The sequence below is a fragment of the Podarcis raffonei genome, chromosome 18 (assembly GCF_027172205.1).
Source record: "Podarcis raffonei isolate rPodRaf1 chromosome 18, rPodRaf1.pri, whole genome shotgun sequence".
In the NCBI taxonomy this organism is placed as follows: Eukaryota; Metazoa; Chordata; class Lepidosauria; order Squamata; family Lacertidae; genus Podarcis; species Podarcis raffonei.
In genome coordinates this window covers 607,357-624,287 of record NC_070619.1, presented here as the reverse complement: position 1 = coordinate 624,287, position 16,931 = coordinate 607,357, and the positions used below count along the sequence as shown (strand labels likewise).

General features: G+C 50.5%; 1 protein-coding gene across 2 annotated transcripts; it reads left to right on the top strand.

Moving 5' to 3' along the window:
• The first annotated feature begins 483 nt into the window (after positions 1–483).
• Positions 484–15,192, top strand: THOP1 (thimet oligopeptidase 1). 2 transcript variants are annotated; one of them, XM_053372447.1, is made up of 13 exons: positions 484–615; positions 2,139–2,342; positions 3,037–3,185; positions 6,308–6,415; positions 6,880–6,982; positions 7,619–7,779; positions 8,267–8,402; positions 9,046–9,412; positions 10,286–10,487; positions 11,123–11,309; positions 12,024–12,152; positions 12,828–12,964; positions 13,878–15,192. In XM_053372447.1, exons 1-13 carry the CDS (start codon positions 600–602, stop codon positions 14,034–14,036), a joined length of 2,058 nt encoding a protein of 685 aa, XP_053228422.1. In that variant the 5' UTR covers positions 484–599; the 3' UTR covers positions 14,037–15,192. The 2 variants fall into 2 exon arrangements, with proteins under 2 accessions (XP_053228422.1, XP_053228423.1); XM_053372448.1 differs by lacking the exons at positions 12,828–12,964; positions 13,878–15,192 and adding an exon at positions 12,656–12,821.
• Positions 15,193–16,931: the final 1,739 nt, after the last annotated feature.

Here is a 16,931-nt window from a genome sequence, read left to right as displayed (position 1 = left end):
TCCTTAAATTGCGCCCCCCCCCCAAAAAAAAGAATCACTCGGCACGTTTGACCTTTCTTATCCAACAACGAAACGTTCTCTCTTTCCGTTTCGTAGGTCTATGCTCCCTTTCCAGCAACTGAGGGCGGAAAGCAGGCGAGTCGCTGCTCTGGGAGAGCGGTGGATTGTGGGAGCGGAAGCTGCTCCTGGCCCAAAGGGGATGCGGGAATCGAGTCTCTACAAGACGACTTCCGGCTCTCTATTGAAGGAAAGAGGCTTGCGGGCCCCGAAGGTGCGGCCAGGGAGAGAAGCAGGGCCCCTTCAGCCCGCCACCTTCCTTCAAAAGAAGAGGTTGCTTGTCCTCATGGTTCTCAAGGAAGGACGCGCGCATATTCCTGCACTGCAGCGGGTTGGACTGGATGACCCTCAGGGTCCCTTCCAATTCTATACGAGATTTTCTCCTTGCCCTCCGAGCGCGAGGTGGGCGGGGCCGCCTTCCTTGGCCCCGCCCCATCCCATAATCCCCCTGGCTCTCCGCTCCCTCCCCCCCGGCCTGCCTTTGCTCTGGAAACCTCCATGTGCTGAGCAGGAGCAGCGGGACTCGCTGCCGACCAAAGCGGATGGCTCCTCCGACAGGTGATTTTGGGGTGCAAAGCAGGCGCGCCGGGGTCGGCAAGGGGGGTCTGGGACGGGGGGGCAGAGCCAGGAAGGCTGGGGTCCCCCCCATCTTCCCATTTGGACTTGCCCGGGTGAATTTCAGCCCTACCTGCCAACAAGCTTCCTTCCTTCCACCTCGCTCTCTGTCTTTCCACAATTCTTGCCAAAAAACGTCACCGACTGGATATCTGCCTGCTATGCTTGAGGTGCGCAGGGCCTTCCCTTTGGCACCCCGTCCTGGCTTGGGTGGGCTTGGCTGGCACCATCCCTGCCGCCCTGGGAGTTGGCAGAGGAACAGAGGGAGGGGAGCAGCCCAGGATCGGCAGGGGCTGGGAGCGGGGAGGGAGCTCTGGGCTTCTGCTCCTCACCGCTGAGCCCTTGAGGGGCACCAGATGCCGAGCATGAGCAATGTGCCGACCGCCTAAGAATGTCAGAACCATGTAGCCCAGGTTCCTTTTCTCACAGGGCCAAGCAGATGCCCCCAAGGGGAACTCAGCCAGCGGGATTTCAACACAAGAGCGACTTTCCCCTCCCTTGTGTGGTTTCCAGCAACTGGGATTCAGAAGCAACTGGGGAGGCCAGAGCAGAGATATTGTGGCTAAGAGCCATTGACAGAGCATGAATTTGTCCAGTCCTCTTTTAAAGCAGTCTAGTTTGCTGGCTGCTGCTGCTTCCTTTGGCAGGGAGTTCCGCAGATCCCCGGCCACTGGCGCTCGGAAGCAGTGCTGCCTCCAACTGTGGGGGCACGGCAGAGCTATCCTGGCATTGTCCTCTCCATGAATTTGTCTGACCCTGTTTCTAAGCTGTCTAGGCTGGTGGCTGCCTCCTGGGGCGGAGAGTTCGGCAGATTCCCAGCCACTGATATTCAGGATCCTACTAGCCTTGGCAGTGGCGAGAAACCCTTTATTTTCCCATTCCTGCTTGCTTGATGCCCCCTCTCTACCCCTTTTTTTCCAAAAAATTTTTATTGGTTTTCCAAATTTATAATAAACACAAAAGAAAAACAATACAATAGACAAACAAACATATATCTTAACTGTTAAAATCCCAATTTAAATAACATTATTAAGTGACTTCCTCAGATCCCCCCAACTGTGTTTCCATAATACTCATTTTAGCAATTTTCCAATATCCACTTTCAAATAGAATTAACTTATTCCATTAACATCTTTCTTTCTTTTCATAATGTTCTCAATCCATAATGTTATACAATCAATCTATTTTACTCCTAGGCCGATTTGGTACTTACAAGTAGTTCTACTTAAATTATGTTAGAATATCTAGCCAAATAGTCCTTAAATTTCTTCCATTCTTCTTGATGCTCCTCCTCCTTCTGATCGCGGATTCTTCCAGTTAGGTCAGCCAGCTCCAAAAAGTACACCAACTTCATCTGCCATTCCTCCACTGTTGGCATTTCTTGTAGCTTCCAATTTTTGGCTAACAAAATTCTTGCTGCAGTTGTGGCATACAAAAAGCCCCCTCTCTGCCCCTTCCCTACCCAGACAGCGCCATGGAGGCTGCAGCACCCCCGTGCCCGGCCAGCCACCTCCGCTGGGACCTGACAGCTGCACAGATCCAGGACGCTACGGCCAAGCTGATCGAGAAGACCAAGCGGGTGTACGACACGGTGGGTGCCCTCGCGCAGGGCGACATCTCCTACGAGAACACGCTGGGCGCCCTGGCCGCCGTGGAGGTGGAGTACACGGGTAAGTCCAGAGGGGGCGCTGAAGGCGCATAATTTCCACACAATAGGAATCCTGGAAGCTATAGTTTGCTGGGAGTGCTGGGAACTTCGGCACTGGGAGAAGCTGCGGTTACTGGAACCGATGCTAAGGATACAATAACCTTTCAAAGGTGTTTGTGGGAAGGGGTGGGGGGAAGGAAGATTCTTAATAATAATAATAGTTAAATTTGTATCCTATTCATCTGTAGATCTCAGGGCTGTTAGGATATATAATTATGTATTGATTTGTGTGTTTTCGCTCTAGTTTTTAGTATGTGTATTGTGTTTCTATCTTGTATTTTTATGGTGCAAGCCTCCTGGAGGTAGAATCACAGGGGAATACTGTTGGAAGGGACCCTAGGGGTCATCCAGTCCAACCCCCTTTAATGGAGGAAACCTTTTGCCCAAGCTGGGGCTCGAACCCATGACCCTGAGCTGAAAAGTCTCTTGCTGTACTGACTGAGGTATCCTCCTTTTGCTCTATGGATGGAGGACGGGAGACAAGAATGAAATGAAATGCACTAGGTTCCAGGGGGCTGGAGCCGTGATACTAAAAGCCCCATTGTTAGTCAAAGTGAGCGTAGCTCTGTGGCACAAGGTGCTCTCTGCATGGGTCCGTGGGTGGGTAGGGGGCCGAGAGTTTGCCTGACAGCCACCTTTCCCTCTTCCCCTCCCAGTTCAGCGGAACATGCTAGACTTCCCACAACACGTGTCTCCCTGCAAGGAGGTTCGTGCGGCCAGCACTGAGGCCGACAAGAAGCTCTCCGAGTTTGACGTGGAGATGAGCATGCGGCGGGACGTTTACCAGCGCATCATCTGGCTGCAGGTCAGGATGCAGGTGGTGCCCCAAAGTGGGGCGGGGAGGGGGTGGGACCGGTGCTAGAACTCCCCCAGGTGCCAGGCGCTTGCCCAGTTGCAACCATGCAGAGTTCTCTGGGCACCACTTTGGCGACTGACATCTCCCTCTGGCTGGCCTCTCCAGGTTTCTTTTTTTATTTTTATTTTTTATTGAATGTTACAGTTTTTTCATCATCAGAATCATTATTTCAAAAACAAAATACATTACAAATCCTCAACCCCCCCCCCCCCCGTGACTTCCCTCAACTTCCTTTTCTGGTTTTTTGGCATATTATATCTCCCTGCTTATTGGTTATTCTTTAAAAAATTTAAAGTAATTATTATTCTCTTATCATTTTAACATCCTATTTCTATTTCACATTTCTTATGTTGATTGCAAGTGTTTAATCAAACCTTGCAAGTGAGTCCATTTCTTTACATTGATTCTGTAAAGTTTATATAAATGGTTCCCAGTCTTTCTTAAAATCTCTATTGTCTTTGTCTTTCCATTAGTTTTGCCATTTCAGCGTATTCCGTCAGTTTCCATTCTTCTTTAGCTGGTATTTCAGCACTTTTCCTTCTTTATCAGGCTTCCTCAATCTCGGCCCTCCAGATGTTTTTGGCCTACAACTCCCATGATCCCTAGCTAGCGGGACCAGTGGTCAGGGATGATGGGAATTGTAGTCTCAAAACATCTGGAGGGCCGAGGTTGAGGAAGCCTGATCTTTGTGCTAGCAACATCCTAGCCGTAGTTGTAGCATACATGAAAAGTTTTTTCTTCTCTTTCAGCAAAACTTGACCTGAAATGCCTAACAAAAAGGCTTCTGGGTTTTTCACAAAAGTTAGCGTAAACATTTTCTTCAATTCATTATAAATCATTTCCCAATATTTTAAAATTAGTTTACAATTCAACCACATATGAAAGAATGTACCCTCTTTTTCTTCACATTTCCAACACTTATTGGGGGAAATAATTAATTGCCCAGCACTTGCAGTTATATTAGAGATCGATATTATTTTTATTATCTGTTGTTCTTTAGCATTACCTGACCTTTTCTGCTGACTTGCTTCCAGGTTTCTTAAGCAGGTCAGTAGAAAAGGTCAGGTAATGCTAAAGAACAACAGATAATAAAAAATAATATTGATCTCTAATATAACTGCAAGTCCTAGGCAATTATTTCCATGCAACTTTACACACATCTAACTTTCTAAGTAAAACTAAATTGTATTAATTTAACCAACTCATTTTTGGGCTGTCAGGCCTCACAGATGCCTGTTTTGGTATTCAGGCATCTGTATCCTAGAATCCTAGAAGGGACCCCCAGGGGTCATCCAGCCCAACCCCTCACAATGCAGGAATCTCAGCCAAAGAATCCCTGACAGAAGCCACCCAAGCTCTGCTTAGAAACCTCCAAGGAAGGAGAGTCCACCACTCAATGAATTTTTATTAAACTGATATATATGTGGCCATTAGCCTAAATATCGGAGTTGCACAAGTCAGGCATCTTGAGTTTTTCAGCTTTCCAAAAATGAGGGGTGCTAAAAAATTGTAACATGAATTGGGAAATTGAAAGATATTTTTATTTTCCCTTTTCAGAAGGTAAAATGGAAATTCTTTGGTTTCCTGAAAGATGTTTTGGTGCTTCTTCATCTAACCTAGAGTTGCCTAGCTAAATGTTGTCCAATACATAGAAATCGTTAAAAATGACAGCTGAGTCTGGCAGTTATATGGTAGATTATTAAAGTTATTTATTATTAAAATTACTTGGTTTTACCTGACATTTTTAGAAGGCAAAGAGGATACTTGGTTTTGCTTAGGAAGTAAAATTTCTCTAAAAATGATTGCTGTATATTTGCAGTTATTATGTTTGTTTGTTGTTTTGTGTTCCATGATCTTTTCAGATGGTAAAATGGATGTTCTTTGGTTTTCCAGAAGCAGTTTTGGTGTTTCTTGGTCAACCACAAAATTACAAGCAGATTTGCTCACACCCAAAACCCTGTTTTTTAAAGACCCCTCCCTGAAGAAATTTGCAAAAATTAAGTTTAATTCAGCTTTTCATATGGAAGCATGAGGACTAGAGTCTTGCTTTATTGGTAGGCTCCAGGCTGCAGCTCCGTTTACAGAAATTAAGTTTTGCCCTACCATGAGCTTTAAAATCTGAATGTGCATTAAGTGAAATGGGTGTAGGTGTTGCTCTCAGCCCTTGGGGCAGAGCTGGTGTGTGGCAGCAGTGCAGAGCGTGGGCTGTGAACCTGGAAAATCCAGTTTGCAAAGCAGCTCTCCTCTGAAGATCCATCTTCGCCCTTTGGCTGAGTAGGCTCAGAGCTCCTGACCAACTTTTCTCAACCTTATGGGGAAATAATAATAATAATAATAATAATAATAATAATAATAATAATAATAATAGCTGTTATTACCATTATTGTAAGTCCTGGCCTATTTTCTGAACTGCTTTAAGTGGTTTAGAGGTGAAATAATAACAACAACAATAATTATTATTAGTAATACAGTGGTACCTTGGTTCTCAAACTTAATCCGTTCCAGAAGTCCGTTCCAAAACCAAGGCATGCTTTCCCATAGAAATTAATGCAAAACAAATTAATCCCTTAAAAACAACCCCTAAAACAGCAATTTAACATGAATTTTACTATCTAACGAGACCATTGATCCATAAAATGAAAGCAATAATCAATGTACTGTACTCTAAAATAAATAAGACAGTATTGTAGATGATAAAAATGAAAATTAATTTTTTTCTTACCTGCACTGATGACAGTCATTGTTTGCAAGGGGGGCTTTTATCCATTTCTGCAGAGACACAATCGATCAGGAGCTGAACTGGGTTCCACACAGTCACCAAAACAAATGAACCGAAAAAGCCTCAAAAACAAAAATGCAAAATAAATAGCAAAAACAAAAGTGCCAAACTTAATCCGTTTGTGAAGTCTGTTTGACTTCTGAAATGTTCGGAAACCGAGGTGCAGGAGCCCCAGAAACAATAGCCAACAGTTGTATCACATGTTCAGCTTCCGAAAACACTTCCTTCCGGGTTTTTGGAGTTTGAGAACCAAGGTACCATTGTAATTATTTGATTTGTTGCTTCCTTGCAGGAGAAGCTGGAGAACAGCTCCCTGAAGCCGGAAGCGAAGCGATACCTTGAGCGCCTGATCAAGCTGGGCCGGCGGAGTGGCCTCCATCTCCCCGAGGAGACGCAGGAGGTGGGAGACATTTGCCCGGGGGGGGACGACCCTGAGGGTCACCTGGCCTCCCAGGGGCACAGCTGGACTCAAGAGGCAAATCCGTGGCTCCTCTTGGGGAGGCTTGGAAGCGAAGGGAACGGAGCTGGCCGAATGCTGCGATTCCTGCCTTGCAGTGGGTTGGACTGGATGACCCTTGGGGTCCCTTCCAGCCCCCCCATTCTCTCATCCCAGCGGGGCTGGAGGGACGCCCCTGCCAGGTCGAAAGAGGCCTGGGAGGATGATGCGCAGCCTGAGACGAGGGACCCCTTCTTCCTCTCGTGAATTCACGGAGGCCTTTTAGCAAGTAAACTGCCCTGCGTGGATCGTGGGAATACGTGGGATCGGGAGCCAGGGGTGAGGGCGGGGGGGGGGGTTGTTGGGGAGAAGCCAACTCGGCTCGGGGCCTTTTGCTGCCTCCAACCCCATTTCCCCCTTTCGCCCAGAAAATCAAAGAGATAAAAAAAAGGCTGAGCGTCCTCTGCATCGACTTCAACAAGAACCTCAATGAGGACACGACCGTCCTGCCCTTCTCCCGGGAAGAGCTGGGTAAGGGCGGGGCAACGGGTGTCCCTCGGGTGCCATTGGGGGCAAAGCGGGTTGGACTAGATGACCCTTGGGGTTCCCTTCCAACTCTACCTTTCCATGATTCTTCATATCTGGGATAGCTCATTCGGTAGAGCAGGAGACTCTTAATCTTGGGGTTGTGGGTTCAAAAACCACCTTAGGCAAGATTCCTGCCTTGCAGGGGGTTGGGCTGGATGACCCTCAGGGGTCCCTTCCAACTCTCAGCCAAGCCCAATAATTTTCTCAACTGTTTCTCCCAGGTATGCATAGAAATAATTCTACTTGTTGTTAGATTACAGATTAATGTTATTTTGCTTAGAAAGGGTAAATGATTGCCAAGTACTCACCATTATATTACAGTTTCATTTTGTCATTTATTATTATTATTCCTGACCTTTTCAGAGGATACAATCTCCAGAAGCAGATTAAGTGTATAAAAGCATCAGTGCATAGCGTAATAATAAAATAATCCCAGTAACCCAATAATGGATGCCAGGCGCCATGAAGCCTGCAATCCTCGCATGAAACTTGTACAGTTAAAGCGTCTAGTCCTCTGTGAGGCTCACCCCCTGGGCCCCTTTGCCCGCCACCCATGGGTGCCCTTGTCCTCCCTTGCAGGGGGTCTCCCTGAGGACTTCCTGAGTTCCCTGGAGAAGACTGAGGAGGGGAACCTGAAGGTGACCCTGAAGTACCCCCACTATTTCCCCCTGATGAAGAAGTGCCACGTTCCAGAGACGCGGAGGCTGGTGGAGAAGCAGTTCAACTCCCGCTGCAAGGAGGTAGAAGGCAGCACAAACCAAACAAATAAACGCCTTTTCTGCTTTCTGCTCGGAGAACGGCTCCCTTTCTCCCTGCATATCTCTGCTGTCACATGAAAACTCGGCAGGGACTCGTTTCAGCAAACTTGCAATCCAAATTTTGTCCCTCGCTCTTTAAAAGCCATCTGAGTTGGTGTCCTGTGGCAGTGAGTTCCGCAGATGGACCCTCTGCCGTTTTGCCCGCCCTGACCCTCCTGGCATTCTGCTTTCTTGCATGTCACGAGTTCGAGTTTACGATACAGGGAGGAAAACCTCCCTGCACGATTCCATTTTCTTTGTTGAGGGTTTTGCTGCAGCTTCGTGTTTCCTTACATTTCTCAGAATGTCTGTTTCTCCATGTAGTTGATGATAAAGGCCTTTTCTGAAAGGGGGGGAATAAAAGGGGCTTCTTTGCGGTCTCCCCCACTGGCTGCCTCACCGCCTCCCCCCCTCCCTCCGGTTGCCACAGGAGAACTGCCTGATCCTGAAGGAACTGGTGGATCTGCGGGCGAAGAAGGCGGCTCTGCTGGGATTTGAGAATCACGCCGACTTCGTCCTGGAGATGAACATGGCCAAGGACTGCCAGACGGTGGCCTCTTTCCTGGGTATGGCGTTTCCGCAGATGGCGAGCACATGGCTTCAGCCCCAAAGAAAGCGGGATGGTTGAAGGGTCTCCTAGGACTGCAGAAGTGGAAGGGACCCCAGGGGGTCATCTATCCCAGCCCGCTGCAAGGCAGGAATCTCCACTAAAGAATCTGTTAAAAACCTCCAAGGAAGAAGAGGCCTTCCAATAGGTGCAAGGAAGTCTCTCCATTGTTTGTATTTCTTATTTGCGTGTTTAGAAAACCTTTGACTAAAATTCTTCATTAACAATAGTTATTTTTGAAAGCCAGAGGAGGTTCACAGACCCCTCCCCTGCTTTTCTGCTCCGGAGGGCAGGACCCGAACCAACGGATTCAGAAGGTGGTGGACTCTGCTTTGGAGGATTTTAAGCAGCTGTCCATCAGGGATTCTTTTGCTGAGATTCTTGCCTCGCAGGGGGTGGGTCTGGATGCCCCCTGGGGGTCCCCCAACCTTCCATTCTGTGGTTCTTCAGCTGAGCTTACTGCTTGGCAGGGGCGTGGTCTAGTTGACCCTGGGGTGTCTGTGGTTCTTCAGCCGAGCTTCCTGCCCAGCACAGGGTTGGTCTGGATGACCCCCAGGGGACCCTGCAACCCTCCTGCACTCTTCTCTCCCCCCCCCCCGTAGATGAGCTGGCAGCCAAGCTGCGTGTGCTGGGCGAGCAGGAGCGGGCCCTGATGCTGTCCCTGAAGCGCCAGGAGTGCGAGCAGCGCGGCCTGCCCTTTGACGGGCGCCTCCATGCCTGGGACCTGCGCTTCTACATGAACCGGGTTCAGGAGACGCTTTACCAGGTGGACCAGAACCTGCTCAAGGAGTTCTTCCCCATGGAGGTGGTGACGGCCGGCCTGCTGGGTATCTACCAGGAGTTGCTGGGGCTCACCTTCCGCCTGGAGGAGGGGGCCCCCGCCTGGCACCCCGACGTCCAGCTCTACGCCGTGCAGGACGCCCACTCCGGCCAGGCCGTTGGGAAGTTCTATCTGGACCTCTACCCAAGGTGAGTCAAAGAGCGTGCTTCTAGTCTTCATGGGCCAGCAGCCCATAGAGCCAAAGAAGCTGGGTAGACTGCCTCTGCAGCTGGAGGCTCCATAGTAAGAACCCGGGGCTGGATCAGCCCAGCAGCCCAACATCCTGACCTCACAGCAGCAAAATGCCCCATAGAACCGAGGAATCCAGAGTTGCTGTCTCTGGAGCTGGAGGCTCCAGAAAAGAGCTTTGCTGCTGGACCAGACCTGAAGGGGGCCCAGCCGGCCTGGCCTCATAGTGGCCAGGTGCCCCCAAAGACCCAGGATTCCAGATCGACTGCCTCTGGAGCTGGAGGCTCCATCAAGGCATCCGAAGACTCCCAGAGCACCCTGGTCCCAAAGTAGCCGACCAGAAGCCCTCCAAGGGAAGAATTTTGGTTGCTCTGTTAATCGCTAAACAGCAATTGTTTCATCAATGATTTGTAATTGCTTCACTGATGATTTGTTACTTATTTTCTAAGACTTGTGCTGCATTTAGGATGTTATTTTACACGTTCACCAGTTAATGGTTGTAAAAGGTTAGGCATTCATCAGGATGGGAATTGGCAAAGAAATAAAATCTAGCAATCAGTCCAGAAGCCCCAAGGGGTCCTGAGCACACCAGCCCTGCCTCCAGCTGCTGTCCCCGCCTTCTGGTTCTGCCATCCCAGGAGGCCTCAAGGAAGAGCCTGGCTGCCGCCTTGGGCCAAAGTCCAGCCCTGCTTCCTGTCCTTGCTGGAGTCCAGATAGACTGTCCTTGGCCCCGGAGGCTCCAGCCGCCAGAGCGTATCAGAAGCGCAGCGTGGGAAGGGACCCCCAGCCCAGCCGGCTGCTCTGCCACAGGCTCTCCTTTGTCCCCGGAGCAGGGAGGGGAAGTATGGCCACGCAGCCTGCTTTGGTCTGCAGCCCGGCTGCCTTCTCCCCGACGGCAGCCGCCAGATCTCTGTGGCAGCCATGGTGGCCAACTTCACGAAGCCCACGCAGAACGCGCCTTCGTTGCTGCAGCACGACGAGGTGGAGACCTACTTCCACGAGTTTGGGCACGTCATGCACCAGCTCTGCTCGCAGGTGAGAGGCCGACCCAGGAGCCCTTGGCCTCGGTCTTCTGGGCTGGAAAATGGGTCCGAGGTCAAGTTGCTGAATTTTCCAACCTTTGAAAATGAGGGGTGCTAGAAAGCGGTGAAGCAGCCTGGGATTGGAAAGGTATTTGGGCTAAATTAGTGTGATTTAGTGTTGCCTGTTGGGTAAAACGTGTGAAACAGTGTGTAGGAATCATTAAAAATGATTGCCAAGTATTGAATGGCAGAGTTGGAAGGGACACCACAAGGTCATCTAGTCCAACCCCATGCAGGTACACAAGTATCCATGGCAGGTGGCCCCCCCACGGCAGCGTCACATAGTGGTTAGAGTGTCAGACTAGGTCCTGGAAGTGACCTCAAATCCCCCGCACTCAGCCTTGAAGCCTAGCCTGCCTCACATGGTTGTAGGGATGCAAACAGGACAAAGACTTGGGAGAGACCAGGGTTTGAATTCCCCCACCTTGGTCATGAAGCTTAATGACTAACCTTGGAGTTAGTCAGAGCCTCTCTCTCGGCCCCAACCTGCCTCACCGTGTTGTGCGGGTTAAATGAGGCCTGAGTGAGTTCAAATGCTTCCTACTTAGCCAGGAAGCGCTCAGCCCCTTCCTCTCTGCCCCCGGACAGGCGGACTTTGCCATGTTCAGTGGGACCCACGTGGAGAGGGACTTCGTAGAGGCTCCGTCGCAGATGCTGGAGAACTGGGTGTGGGAGAAGGAGCCCCTGCGGCGGATGTCCACGCACTACAAGAACAGCGTGCCCATCCCAGACCAGCTGCTGGAGAAGCTCATCAAGTCCCGACAGGCCAACACAGGTAGGCAGCGTCCCCAGGTGGCTGCACGGGAAGGAGCAATAACACCTGCAAAAGCATGCCTGGAATCTTAGCATTGGAGGGGGCCCAGGGGGTCATCCATCCAACCCCCTGCAAGGCAGGAATATTTCGCTCAACGCAAGATTCAAACCCACAACCCTGAGATTAAGAGCCTCAGGTTCTACTGACTGAGCTCTCCCAGATCAAAAGCTTATCAATAAAAAATAACTTGCTGGGAAAGAATCTTGGATGCTGAACTATCCAGTAGCTTTCTTTCTCCATTTAAAACATTTGTATGTGTGTACGAATTCAAATTAAATCCTTTTGATGCATCATAGCAGCACCATACAGATAAGCAAGGAAATATCCCCTTTAACCCAGAAGCCGGTGTTTAGGCAATGCATGCAAGACTGATTAGTTTATTTTGTTTCATTTATTTATTTATTTAATAGTTAATCAGCTTCCGCATCCCAGACTCCTCTTCATAAAGAAGGCCACACACAGTTTTTGGGAACCAGGAAATTCCTAACCCAAAGCGAGTCCTCTAGCCTTTGTTCTTAGCTTTTTGAACCTTCCTCTGGTTTAATTCAGTTGTGGGCTTTCCCCCCAGAACTGGATGGGCCAAAAGGCTCCCTGGCCATTTGGGGCAGGGGATGGGGACCCCAGAGCCCCCTGCCCCACTTTCCCCTTTTCTTCCTCCTCCTCCTCTCTCTCCAGGACTCTTCAACCTGCGGCAGATCGTCCTGGCCAAGGTCGACCAGGCTTTGCACACACAGATGGACGCCGACCCTGCGGAGGAGTACGCCCGGCAGTGTGACAAGATCCTGGGCGTCCCTGCAACCCCAGGTAACAGGCAGAGGAGGCTGCGGGGAACAGCTAAATCTGGTCAAGATCAGTGCAGTTTAGAAATCTGGTCAGATTCCGTGCCGCTTTGAAAGGTTTCACCTGCCCTCTTAATCCCAAGGGGGCTGATGCTCTCCTCCTCTTTGGTCTTGGGTTGCAATCTTTTGTTTTTACTTGTTTTAGTCTTCCTTGACTTTTTTTTCTTTTGCCATTCCAATGTTTCCTTTTGGTCAAAGTTCTATTATTATATCCTTTTTTGGTGTGGGTCCGTGAGAATGACGCATGGAAACGAAAAGATGGAGAACTAAACCGCAAAATGGTCACGTAGGGCAAGTTTCGTTGCAGGAGGGTGGAAACAGCCGAGTCCCAGTGAAGGAAGACCACCCGCGTAGTCAGAGTATGTGTCACAAAGGAATGCCAAACCATAGAAGAAGCACCTGTAGGTTCTAGTCCTCACTGACCTCTCCACCGAGACCTCCTTTTCTCCATTATATTTTCTCTTCCAGGGAGATTCTGTGGTGGGATTTGGGCTGTTTCCCATGGAGATGCAATGCCCCACACAGACTATTGGTTGGACTAGATGGCCCTTGGGGGTCCCTTCCAACCTGACAATTCTGTGTCTAAGGGAAGGGTCCCCCAAGGCTCTCCTAACCTTCTCCCTGCATTGCCCCTTGCAAGGTACGAACATGCCGGCGACGTTTGGCCACCTCGCAGGGGGCTACGATGCCCAGTACTACGGCTACCTCTGGAGCGAGGTCTACTCCATGGACATGTTCTACACCCGCTTCAAGAAAGAAGGCGTCATGAACCACAAGGTAGGCAGGGAGCCCTCTGTTCCCATCGCCTCTCGTCCTTCAAGCCTCTGCTGCTTGTGCATAGCCAACCAGAGCTGCCTGTGCCGCTCACCTGCCAGCCAAGAGCCTGGAATGGCCTTTGGCAAGCACTGGGTCCCGGGGAACTCCCTGCCACTGGGGATCAAAGTGAAAACCCTTCTACTCCACCAGGACTATTACAGTTAACAGTGGTGAATGGACAACCATGTTTAACTTTATGAAGTTTTATGAAACAGCCTTATGCATTTTTTATATATAACAACAACAACAACAAAACAACAACAACAACAAACAACAACAACAACAAAATAATAATAATAATAATAATAATAATAATAATAATAATTTTTTATTATTTGTACCCAGCCCATCTGGCTCGGTTTCCCCAGCCACTCTGGGCGGCTTCCACAAAGACAAAAAAGACACTAAGATGTCACACATTAAAAACTTCTCTGAACAGGGAAGTTTATATAAATAAATTTTATTAAGGTTAGTAGAGAAAAATACAAAACAATATCTTTCCCCCTAGGTACAATAAAAGCATAAAAAGTGTGGCAGAAAGAAATAAAAAGAGTAGAAAGGAGGAGAGAGAGAGAGAGAGAGAGAGAGAAATCAGCAGTGTGCAAACACTTTTATGCCGGAGAGGGCAGAGCCTCTGCACCCGCTGCTTTTCCCATTGCATGTCCCGGAAGTGGCAGTTTATTGCAAGGCTTCTCAGGAGCTTCTGGACTCTCCTTCCCTGGAGGTGTTTCAGCAGAGGCTGGGTGGCTGCCTGTCTTGGATGCTTTAGCTGAGATTCCTGCATTGCCGGGGGTTGGGCTAGATAACCCCTGGGGGCCCCTTCCAACTCTTGAGTCTCTGATTTTGACCCGGCTTCTCTCTGGCTCTTTTCTAGGTGGGCATGGACTACCGGAACTGCATCCTGCGTCCCGGCGGCTCCCTCGATGCCTCCGACATGCTGCTCCGCTTCCTTGGCCGGAATCCCAGGCAGGATGCTTTCCTGGCCAGCAAGGGTCTTGCCGCCGACCCCACCAGCCCCCCCTCGTCCTGCTGAGACTTCCCCCTGCCCACCTCCTGGCTGGGGGGCACTTGCAAGTCCTGCTGGCGGCCTGCTTGTAGAAATAGCCTTGGGAGTGGGGGGGTCCTCCTGGTTCTGGAGGGAAGGGGTCTCTTGGCTTCCTGATTCCCTCCTTGGCCCACCCCCAGAGCCCCAACAAACAAAATTTCTCTAAACCCATCTGACTCCTCCCCCCCCTGAGAAAATATAGTTTGCAAGGAAAAGGATTGTGCTTTTAACAATTGGTTTGGAGCTCTGATTCTTTCCTGCCCTTGGGCGGGGGCTGGAGTTTGCTGCCGCTTGCAAGTGGATCCCTGGCCTAGATCAGTCAGATCCAGGGCTCTTGTAGAAGTGTAAAGCGCCAAGCAGAGTTGCTCAAGGCAAGACGGGAAGGTGCTGCCCTGCCCTGTGTCTTCTGCTGCAGCCCCTTCTCCTCGATTTTCCTGCGGGGGACATTCACTCGCAGAGGCACCCCCTGGGTTTGCTGCCTCCTGAGAGCTCCTGCCGCAGCGCACAGCGTCTGATGGAAGGCTGCATGCATTATTGCAGCGGGGGAGGGGGGCTCCTCTTTCCTTCCCTCCATTTCTCTGATTTCCATTGGGCTAAAATTATTCCTATTCTTGCTTTGACACCCTTTGGAATCGATCTTAAGCCCCAAATCTTAGCTCTGTGTATCAATTTAGCAGTGCAGGTTTGATGCAGTTTGCACAACCGTTCATTTGAGGCTGTTCTCAATGCTGGGTATTTGGGGGGGGCAGGGAGCAAACCCCAGTTGACATCACCCCGTGGGGTTTTGTGCAGCACAAAATGGCCCCTCTTCTCCAAAGGAGGGCAATCATCGCCTCTCAGGAAGCAGCCGTCTATCAAAAAGACCCTTACGGTTTTTAAGGCGGGACGGAAGCCATCGCGGCGCAGAGATTTGGTCTCAATTGAGATCCTGAAGGGGGACCCCCCCCCAATCTCTGCCTTGGCCCGGCCAGCCACTCCATGCAGCAGCTGTCTGGGCCCCCTGTTTTCATATCCGTCTAACATGGATTGCGGATCGAGTTCTCTCCCGGCGGAAGCAAAAGGGTCCTGTGGACACAGCTCGTCGTCTTAGCAGCAGCAGCCGGGGCTGAGGTTGGACGGCCAATAAAGGGTTTTTGAGATTTTCGTTTGGGGCTGGACTTGGCATCCTTGATGGAGGGGAGAAGGCAGCTTACAAAGGTGTAGGCCACGTTGTCTTGGGTGTGATTCTGTGGAGAGTGTGTGTGTGTGTGTGTGTGTGTGTGTGTGTGTAAGGGAGAGGAAAGAGAGGGAAGGAAGAGGGGAGCCTCTAAACCCCCAGATTGTCTGAGTTCCCCTCTTGTACTTCCTTGCAATAGACCTGATCCCCATGCACAGAGCACTGCGCCCTTTTCATAGAAGCGTGGTGCTGAGAGGGACCCCGAGTGTCATCCAGCCCAACCCGCTGCAATGCAGGTGTCTTGGCTCCAGCAGTGCCAGCTGCAATGCCCACCACTGTCCTTTAGGGGGCAGCCCGGGCACTTCCATGCGCTCCAGAGACATCTGGGGGGTGCTGAGCATCCTTTGTCTGCAAAAACCCAGATCTCTGAGGAGGGGAGGAGGTCGGTGTTAATTTTAGGCCAGGCTCCATTTACAAACAGTGTTTATTAAAAGCCAGAGGGGTGTTTCTTCGTGCACACGGGGGGGGGGGAGGATTAGGTTTGTGGCTGGAGCACCACTGTGTGCTGGAGTGGCCCAGGGCGCCTTATTCTGGGCACGCAGACGGGGCTAAATTTGTCCCTGGGGTGGGGGTCAGATTCCTGGGCTGCCGGCCTCCTCGTCTGTCTCGCCTGCCTCTGGACGCCTTGCCCTTCCTAGCATTTTGGCCAAATCTGCGCTTCCACTCCTAGCCCCCAAAACCCCCCACTATTTTTGGCCCGTGGGTCTCCGCATGCTGCTCTCCTTGGGGGGGCCTTGCAATCATCTCCCGGCTTACATTTCATGCCTGGACCCCTGGAGATGGAAGAGTGGGGGGTGCTGGCAAGTGGGTGGGGGGTCCATATCAGGTCCAAAACAAGTGTGACCTTATTAGGGCACAGGATTGAAGCCGGGGGCTGGGGAGAGAGATTGTCCCCGCAATGTTGGCATGCCCTGCAGCTCCTGATTGTCATCTTGGCCTCTTAAACACCAAATTATTTTATTTTGGGTGAGGGTCCCTTGATTCCATCAGCCCCTCCAGCATTTCTCCTATAAAAATCAGGACATCTTCTCCATCAGGAAGCTTCTGGCACATTTGAGCTCACCACACACATCGGCATCACAGAATTGTAGAGTTGGAAGGGACCCCGAGGGCCATCTAGTCCAACTCCCTGCAAGGCAGGAATATGCAGCTGTCCCCTGTGGGGACTGAACCGGCCACCGTGGCCTTGTCAGCACCAGGTTCTCACCAACAGAGCTGCTGTTGTGTCCTGGGCTGCCTCTTGCAGTGAAGGAGCAGGCCAGAGATTGTAAAAAGCCCTCACCCTTCTTTCTGGGGCTGCTGTCAAGAATTGAACTGGCGACCTTCTGCAATGGAAAGCTGGCGTCTGTGTGGCCCTTGTGGGAACAGGGTGCTGGGCTAGATGGGCCCTTAATCTCAGGGTCGTGGGTTCGAGCCCCATGTTGGGCAAAAGATTCCTGCATTGCAGAGGGTTGGGCTGGATGGCCCTCAGGGGTCCCTTCCATTCTATGATTTTGCAGGCTTTGCTGCATCTCTCTTCTCAGGCTTGCTAGAGAGGTTAAAAGCAACAAAAAAGGCTTTTATGGGTATGTTCGTAGCAAAAGGAAGAACAAAGAAACAGTGGGGTCACTCAGAGGAGAAGATGGTGAAATGCAAACAGGGGACACAGAAAGGGCTGAACTCCTCAA

What these genes read in the sequence shown, in the direction of transcription:
- THOP1 (XM_053372447.1), top strand. An exon ending in TCCCCGAGGAGACGCAGGAG is followed by an intron (nt 6,416 to 6,879) that starts GTGGGAGACATT and finishes CCTTTCGCCCAG; the next exon opens with AAAATCAAAGAGATAAAAAA. An exon ending in AAGGCGTCATGAACCACAAG is followed by an intron (nt 12,965 to 13,877) that starts GTAGGCAGGGAG and finishes GCTCTTTTCTAG; the next exon opens with GTGGGCATGGACTACCGGAA.